Source organism: Arachis ipaensis, chromosome B6 (assembly GCF_059453495.1).
Source record: "Arachis ipaensis isolate K30076 ecotype BB chromosome B6, ASM5945349v1, whole genome shotgun sequence".
Taxonomy (NCBI): domain Eukaryota; kingdom Viridiplantae; phylum Streptophyta; class Magnoliopsida; order Fabales; family Fabaceae; genus Arachis; species Arachis ipaensis.
The window spans coordinates 15057645-15067778 of NC_142441.1; the positions used below are offsets into that span (position 1 = coordinate 15057645).

General features: G+C 24.4%; 1 protein-coding gene across 1 annotated transcript; it reads left to right on the top strand.

Moving 5' to 3' along the window:
• The first annotated feature begins 332 nt into the window (after nucleotides 1-332).
• On the top strand, nucleotides 333-8058 carry LOC107646486 (receptor-like cytosolic serine/threonine-protein kinase RBK2). The gene is made up of 9 exons (XM_021105441.2): nucleotides 333-459; nucleotides 1436-1569; nucleotides 4880-5278; nucleotides 5372-5665; nucleotides 6091-6248; nucleotides 6325-6404; nucleotides 6497-6632; nucleotides 6710-6859; nucleotides 7791-8058. The coding sequence occupies exons 1-9, from the start codon at nucleotides 443-445 to the stop codon at nucleotides 7866-7868; spliced, it is 1446 nt and encodes a 481-aa protein (XP_020961100.1). The 5' UTR covers nucleotides 333-442; the 3' UTR covers nucleotides 7869-8058.
• The last annotated feature ends 2076 nt before the right edge of the window (nucleotides 8059-10134 follow it).

Consider the following 10134-nt stretch of genomic DNA (forward strand, 5'->3'; position numbering starts at 1 on the left):
TAAATTAAACTACACATATATTTATATATAAATACATAGAAATTATTTTTAGTATGTAAATATTATTTTTTATTTTTTATACATATATATTATTATATTCTTTAAAAATAGAAATATATACCATCGAACTATATAGTTCAAATAACATAGTCTCTTCACTCTCATCTAGAAGTCTCAGGAGTCTCACTCTTAAAAGTGTACAAAGAAGCTAATACAAATTAAATGTCATTTTTTATTTTCAAAAAGTTAAAGTTAATTACATTAACTTAAAACAAATAAAACTTTAAAAATAAGACAATCTAGACTCTAGACTCTATAAAAGAGCATACACAGAAAGGAGAGTAGAGGCGTGTGTGGAAGTGTCTGAGACCAGAACTACTTTACATTCTTCATCACCTTCAAATCTTTTGTTATCGATCATCTTCACCTACTCATCAATTCAATGGCCAGCAGATTTTGGTATATATGCATGCATTTTCTCGTATACTATATATACTTCTATTCTTGTTATTATTTTTTAATTTTCTTTTTCATACGCCATTGTGGTTCGTACGTTTTGCTTTTCTCTCTTTTTTAAAGAGCATGAGCATGAGCATGGTTTTATTCGATGTTTTTCGTTTTGGCAGTGTGTTCATCATCATATCTCTCAATTTCTGATCCAACACATTTGGTGATTTGAGTTTAATTAATTAATTAATTAACCATAATGCACATACACGTGCAAATATGTTCCGATATTTTTCTGGGTTTTCTGTTCAATCCAATATATAAAATACTATTAAAATTTAAAACCCATCAACAAACAAAATAAAAAAGTAAAGACTCAGCAGTTAACTTCATATAAAATTGATAATTATATATTAATAACACTTAATTATAAATTTTATGTAAAATTAATTGCATTATCTGAATTTCTATCAAATAGAAATTACAATTAATTTTTTTCAAAAAAGCATATATATATTGTACATGATATTTTTATTATTTTATTTTTTTCTCTATTGTACAAAAAATAATTTTCATTCTTCATTAAAAAAATACTTTTTATCATTGCATGATCCAAATTAAAAATTGTTTGATATGAATGCTTTTTTACTAATAATATATATATAACATATGAAACGTAACCGTCATTTTAAAATAACTAAATCCCTGTCCAAAAAAGTCTATATATTTCATTTATTATTATCATGCATAATAATATTTATTCTTAAAACAGTAGTCTATTTTGAAACCAAAAAAAAAAAATGTAGCGGTGTTTCCTTATTTTAACTCTATCCTTAATGCCGTTGATAATTCATTAATGCAGATAAATTAATTTAATATTATATTAATGCTTTCTCATTTTCTTTTTGTATTTGACTGCGCACAGAAACAGCGATTCCTAATTAAGTTTTTGAGAATAATTAATTTAATTTTGCGTGTTAATTGATAGGTTTGGAAAGAAGAAAAGTAGTAGCAGCCATGGTGCCGGTTCAGAAAAGAAGTTCTCATTGGACGATGCTTCTCTCGCCGCAAAACCCAGAAGGCGAACCAGCTTCTTGTTTTCTTCTCCTTCTCCACTGCAAGGTAATTATTATTAGGTTATTAATTATTAATTATAAATTTAATTTTAATGTACTGTAATAATAAAATAAATGTATCTGATCAATTTAAGGTTATGTTAACAAAATTAATCAATTTTTATATTAACTACTTAAATATAATTATCTAAAAAATAAGTGTGATTAATAATTATGTAAAATATTGTATACTATTGTATCAAAATTAAACTCATTGATTATAAAAGCTATTATTCAAATTAAGATATTTTTACCTAAAATAATAGTTAATATATTAGGATAGATATATTATATTAAATTATTTAATATTTTTTAACTATTATTTTTATATAAAAATATTTTTATTACTAGAACAAAACTTAACATAAATAATAAATTGACTACTATTAGTATAAAAGTGATTATTTGTAAAAGTATTTTCCTTTACAATTAATGATTATGTCAAAAAAGTTCAAATGTATTTTAATGATCATTAATTATCATAAAATATTATAGTATTATTAAGTATTAATGGTCAATAGTTGCCAAAAAATATATATATATTCGAATATATATAACTTTAATGGTCATACTTGCTAAAAAAAAACTTTATTGACAATATTTTTATTGATATTTGGCTATTATTTATTGTAAAAATAAGTGTCAACATAAGTATTGTCAATAAAAATATTTTAGTAAAATTTAATTATTCAATTAGTTTTTATAATTTTATTAATTTTTAGTTAGATTTGTAATGAATCTTTATATTAAATAAAAACTTAGTTAGGTCCTTTTCTAACTTTTTTTGTTTAAAAATATAATTTTTAAATATTTATTTTTGTTTTTAGTGTAAGATGGATTATGAAATATTTTAAAGGCTTAATTATTTTTGTTTTAAATAATTATAATTCTTTTATCTAATATATAAATTTAATTAAAAAATTAAAAAAATTTAATTAAAAAATTAGTGAAATTATATGAAATAATAGAATAATTAAATTTTTTAATAATTAAGCAACCATCAAAAAGACGTTTAAATACTTTTTTAATAATATTAAATACTTCTTGTTTGACAACTAGTGACTGTAAAAAATATTTTATTAAAAAAATATTTTTAGTAACAATCATTTTTTTTTTTGCCAATGAGTTATAGCTCAAATGGCATAGTCTCCACATACTCAATTAAGAAGTTGCGGGTTCGAGTATCTTATTTTTGGTAAAAAAAAAATTTTTCTTTTTTTTTTGGTGACTAATCAAATTTTTTCTTTTGGGAAATAATCACGTGAGAAGGAAATCACCGAAATTATTAATTTAACCATGCTAATATGCTATGTAGGTATTAAAATTAATTATTAACATAAAATATATATTAAAAATAAATTAAATAATATATATTTATATATAAATATATAAGGATTAATTTTAATAGTTGAGTTTAACACATCAATTTTGTTAATTAATTTTTAGATCGATCTAATCTCTCTAAAATTATTTAACCATTTAAAAAAAATGAATTAATTTACATCACTAATCATCCTTAAATTAAAATAATAAAATTCACAAATAATAAAATTATAACTTTAAAAATAATTAAAATATTACTTTATCACTACTAATAACAACACGGTGATTTAAATGATTTTTTTTTTTGTGAAAATTCAGATGCAGTTGACTTCACGTGAAGTTGATAATTGAACGTCGTTAAATGATTTGACTTATTTGACTAAGGCCAAGTTTGAGTAAACAACTTAATTAAGTTACTTTTGAAGAAATAATTTAAACAATAAATGCTTATATTAAAAGTAGCTTATAAATAAATTATTTTGTGTTTAGTTTTTTAGTTCTAAAAGTACTTATTTTAAGAGAAAAATGATAAAAAAACTTTTTATTATGAGAAAAACCATTTTTTAACTTCTTCTTAAGTACCAAAATAACCTTTTAAAAAGTTACAATTTTATTTTAAAAATTGTACCAAATATTAATACTACACATTTTTATAAGTTAAAAGTAAAAAAAGTCACTTATGAACCTATCTAAACGGACACTAAATTATCATCTAACGCAGTGACGGATCCAAAAAATTTTAAGAATGGGGGCAAAAATATATACACTAGAATAAATTTTGTTGAACATTATTAATTATATGAAGATATAAACATTAAAAAAAAATGAATGAATATTTTTTCTTAAAATACTATTCATTATATATAATTTATAAAAAAGTATTTTTTTATTTTTAAAACTTTGACTTAAAATATTTTAATTAAATTATAAATAATTTATTATCTTAACTAATTTTTTATACACATTTAATACTAAAAGACTGATTTAATTGGCACATTAACAACTAATGATATACTAGTATTTATAATTTAAAACTAGAATTATATATAAATACTAGAAAAATTAAATCTGTATATAAAAAGTATGTTTATATAAAATAATAGAACCTTAATTTACAATTTTTTTTCTTTCTTTTAAAAATAATTAAATTGATTATATATTTTTTAATTTAATTTTGATATAATATTAGATGAAAGATTTTGTTCATCTATTTAATTATGTATTGTAATTAAAATATTGTCATTACTATTTTTAAAAATAAAAAATATATTCTAAATTAGTAAATTAATTAATTTATTTTAAAATTTTATATGCAACACAGATACATATAATAGAACAAAAGATAAAAAAAATAATAAAGATGAATAAATTGAAAATAAAATAAAATATATAAAGTCATGAAGAGAATAAAATATTAGATTAATACCTAAATTATAATTATTTGAATTAAAATTTGCAATTAAAAATATCGAAAAGAGAAACAATGAAATTGGAAGATATATAGAGTCATAGAAAGTTATATAAAAAAATTATGGGGAATTTAAAATTTATCTTTTGATGAATAGAAGATGACTACTAGACAAAGAAAAAAAATATGTTAAAAATATAAAAATAAAAAAGGATTTAAGAAAATAAAAAAATGACGTCACAAAAATTAAATTTAATTAAATTAAATAATATTTAAAATAATAAAAAAATAAAAAATAAATGAGACTTTAGTCAATTAAATTTAATTTATTTATAATAGAGTCATTTAAAATTTAAAATAAAAATACATTATATATAATTATTTTTTTTTAAAAAAATAAAAATCCAGTGGGGGCAAGTGCCCTTCATGGTGCTTACTAGGTCCGTACCTGATCTAACAGGCTCTCAAATTATCGACTTCATTATCAACTTCACATGAAGTGGACTATACATAAGTTTCACCTTTTTTTCCTTAATTTGTACATATCATGTGCACATTCTATCCTGATGAGTGTAATGTCTTTCAGGGTCGAGGCACATTGAGAGGGATAATAGATCCTTAACCCCAACAAGATCTGAATATTCCGTATCAACAACACCACCACCCTTTCCCTTTCGACAACATCATCATCATGATGAAGATTCATTGCCTCCACCAGCCACTTGTTTAAGCTTCAAATGGAAAAATATCTTTAAGCCATGGAAGAAGAAGAATAATAATAATATAAGATCATCATCACCATCAACTACTAGGCCCTCTCCTCCTCCTCCTTCTTCTTCTTCTCCTCCTCCTCCTCCTCCTCCTCCTCCTCCGCCGCCGCCGCCACCGCCGCTGCCAAACCGAGGCCATGGCAACTTTAATTTTCCTCCGCTCATCGCTTTCAGATCCTTCCAAATTCGTCATGCAACCAACAATTTTAGCAGAGGTACGTAGGTCAGATAATTTTTAAACGCATGATTGTAATAAAATAATTTCTTACATGATTGCTTTTTTTTTTTTTTTTATGAATTGTATGTAGAGAATTTAATTGGAAGAGGTGGGTATGCTGATGTTTTCAAGGGTCGTTTGAATGGGGAAATGGTAGCTATAAAAAAATTGAACAAAGGGATTAATGCTGCAAATAAGAACTCGCCGTCGCCGTCCTCCTCGTCGTCGTCGACGTCATCATCGTCAAGCTTTCTGAAAGAGCTAAACATCATTGCCTACATCGACCATCCTAATACTGCAAAGCTTATTGGATACAGTTCAGAAAAGGAATTCTGCCTCGTCTTCCAACTTTCTCCACTTGGAAGTTTAGCTTCTATTCTCCATGGTCACTACTTATCATATTATATATGCCTTAATTTCTATCATAGTTAGTATTTTTTTAATAATAATTAATATGTTTTTCATTTTGATTTTAGGTAAAGTAAGTTTAATTTAATTCAATTTTGTAATTAATGTTTTTGATTTGTTTTAAAAAAATTTTTGAATAATTTTAATTTTATCCTTAATATTTTAGATGAAATCAACATTCAGGATCGGAATAATTTTTATGTAAATTAAAACGTTATGGATAAAATTAAATACAATTAAACTTTAGAAATGTTTTTGAAAAAATATATAAATATTAAAAAAATATATAATTTATTTTTTATTTTATCATTTAAATATATAATGACCGTATTTTTGTAAGTATATGCAATTTAATATTCCGGACACTTTTTAATTACTAAAGTTGATGGTATATATTTTCAGGTCCAAATAGGCACATATTAACTTGGAATAGAAGGTATAATATTGCGCTGGGAATAGCAAGAGGGCTGTTGTACTTGCATGATCATTGTCACAGGCGAATCATTCATAGAGATATTAAATCTGATAATATTCTGCTCACTAAAAATTTTGAGCCACAGGTAATTAACTATATTAATAAGTGTTATTCTTTTTTTCTGATTTAATTACCATAATAATAATAATTAATTTATGCAGATTTGTGATTTTGGGCTTGCAAAGTGGTTGCCACCAGATGCTGATCAGCAACATGTCACAAAATTTGAAGGCACATTTGGGTATATATGCAATGCACTACAATATAATATATAGTACTAATTAGTATTATTCATAATTTTAATAACATTATTTAGGATATAAAATTTGGTAGGTATTCTGCTCCTGAATATTTGACGCATGGAATAGTAGATGAGAAAACAGATGTTTATGCATTTGGGATCCTGTTGCTGGAGATTTTAACCGGGCGTAAGGCCTTGGATTATTTGCAACAAAGCATTTTGATATGGGTATGTTTGCATGTATGTTATATATATATATCTTAAAACTATATATGCTATTAATAATGTGTTATGTGTTATTATAGGCAAAGCCATTAATTGATGCTCATAATGTTAAGGAGCTTGTTGATCCATCACTTGGTGAAGATTATGACATAGAGCAGGTGGAACGTCTTCTTTTGACTGCTTCTCTCTGTGTTGAGCATTCTCCATTCTTGCGTCCTCGCATGGTTCAGGCAAGCATTTATTCTTACTACTGTGCTTATTTTTTTGCTGAAATAAACTAAATAAAGAAAAATAAAATAAAGGATGTCTTTTTTAAGATTACTCTTAAACTTCTTCTAAGGTGAAAGAAGCTCTACATGAGAAAGTTGTAACTTCATCGCCATCTTTGTCATAATATCTGCCACTGTATTTGCATCTCTCATAATCAAACGAAAGTCAACACGCCAATTCCAATACATGATATCTCTTATTTTGAACACCAATGGATCAATAAATTCAAAACCATCTTGGTAATTAATAACAAAATTAAATGCTTCCACATCATCCGTCTCACAAATAACATCTCGTTAACCCACATCCTAAACTAATAGATTACTAGTGTACATATATTTTAACAAAATAGTTGCCTAAGATAATAATTTAGATATTAATATATATAATAAAAATTTAAAAATTAGTAATTTTAATTTATATTGGTCCGTATTTTTAGTTAGTATCCAGTATTTTTAATTTAGTAGTCTAACACTATATTTTTTGTCAACATTTTTAAATGTTGTCGGCTAATTATTAATCAAAATAATAAATTGTGTTAACTAATAATAACACAATTGTCTAACAATTTTTAACTAATAATAATTACCTAAACAAAAATGCATATATCTCATTTTTTTTTAATTTTATGTGATACCTCTCTTTTTGTATTAGCGATATAATTATTTTTTTTATCAATTTAAACTTTAAATTGTGGGGGCAAATAATTTCGTGAGATAGTATATAATTGTCACGTGAAACTCATCATACTTGGAGGGGAGAAACAAACTAAATTAAACGAAAACAAACATTCAAGTTAGAAGTTGATAAATTGTGCAATAACATACAATGCATGCAATTTTATTTATTATTATTGTTATTATATATACTTATTTTGAGTGTTGGCTGCAGACTATGGAATTGCTGAAACCTGAAGAAGATATAATCTTCGAATTTGAAAACGATGGAACTCCAAGGCGCGTTACTTGACTTACTTCCACCCAAAACTGCATAGAATCCTAATAATATAAACAAACAATAATGCAAATTGGGATGGATTCTTGAGAACTTATTGGGCACATCATCATATTCAGAAAGCTTTCTATGTGTCCCCATTAATTATGTATGTTATCCCGTTTTTCTTCTTTATTGTTATTTTTTCTTAGTAATTTCAAATAGAGCAGAGCTTTATTCCCGTTATAAACTCTAGTTATTTTATATGATATGAAAATGAACTCTCTGGAAATTTAATTTTGATTACTTATAACATGCTTGATATTGGTCGGATGCAAGTCTATTTAGGTGATGGGAGTTTAACTTAATAATAACCAATAGATTTAATCGTGACTTAGGGGTTTTGATAAGTAGTAGATTTTCTATTAAAAAAACGATACGTGTATACAAAAAATAATGATTAAATTAATTATTATATATTAATGTATAAATATATATTAATTTGTTTTTAATATAAATTTCTAATTTTAGGTAAAACTAAATTGAAGAGTAGAATCACGTTTGTGTTTAACAAACAAAAAAGTTAAACAAAAAAAAAAAAGTGAAATTAAAAAAAAAATAGATGTATGTTTAATGTTTTAAAGCTAAGCCAAACACATCCATAATTGTTAAAAACAATAATAATTTTCCTTTCCCCAGGTCAACTCATCCGATCTAAATATACCGTAGTAGTACTCATTATAGAATTACTAAAATAATTCTAAGTCTAGATTTTGCACGTTTCAATATTCGTTAGCCCCTCCCTTTTCTGTTTCTATTATACTAGCATGATAACCTGGGCAACTGCACGGGATTTATGTATTTTAAAAATTTTTGAATAAAAAATATTAAGATATAATTAAAATATGTTAAAAAAAATATGTATGTTATATTAAATTTCGATAATATAAATTTTATTGTTACGTTAAAACAAAATAATAGAATATAATAATTATCTAGTATATCAATCAATATTTAAATATGTTTCTTAAGATAATAAAATATAATGAATATTTTTAGACATAAAAAAAAGTCCAATAAAAATGTAGTTTATTATTATGTATAATCTTAAAAACATGGATTGTCAGATATTTATTAACAAGAAAATAAAATATTTCTAATACAATTCAATATATATTTTAAAATATGTCTCACATAATGTAATATATAAGAAGTCTTTTTTTATAAGATCTAAGATCTTTCAATCAACAACTCTCGGTAGAGAGGTCAACTTCAGGATAATATTGTCCCCTTCTCTGTAACTTATATAGTTTACATCATTTTTTCTATTCAATCCCGAACTTTCATTTTCTATTTCTTCTTTAATTTTTCAGTAGGTGACAAAAGAATATATTCTTGTCTACACTGAAAGGTGGACCAGTGATCTTCCAAACTGAACCATGTCTAGGCGGTTTAAGATATGCAGCAAAATTATAGGACATATACTGCAATGAATGATTCATAGTTAGGGCCCAAAGATAGTTTTGCTATATAATTAATCAATAACAGATATACAACCAATATTTCATAAGTTTGTTTAAAAAAAAAAAAGAAATAACTCTTTTAAGATCAACTTGCCAATCTAGATTGACTCAAGTTCGAACGTGTGATGATCTTCTTATAATAAGCATATGGAATGTATCTGGTTTAGGATATTTAAGTTGTTATTTTTCAATGCTAATAGAAGTCTATCAAAAAGAGAGGGCCGAATACATAAAAAGACGAAGAACTTAAAGATTTGAAAAACTATTATTTTGATCTTTGATTTTGTTTATTTGCTTATTGAAGAAAAAGAATGGAGGTTTAAAATCTCTCATCAAACTTATTATTTTTCAAGATGAAAGAAAGAAATAGAGAGATACGTATAAGATTTCTTTTGCTCAACTTCAATTCGTTCCTACAAATCTCTCAACCACTACCTTTTAATCCAAACTCTAATTTAGATGAGAGAGAGCCCACTATAGAGGACGTTTCTTTTTTGTTTATCTTTTATTTTTTTTCTCTTTTGCTTTCTCTTTTATTCTTTATTCCTAAATATTGTGAAAGTGACGCTTGAATGAATACTTCAGTGCTATTTGAATATACAAAATATAGTCTATTTTTAATATACTATTTGAAAAATAAAGATGTAGTATTTTAAAAATAGTTCCTAATGTACCTCTAAATTTTTTTCAACTTATCAGATTTAAGAAGCATGAATTCTTAAGGGTGCTGACAATTGATAGATATTATTTTCTTTTTTTTTTCTTTGTTAATTTCTAAC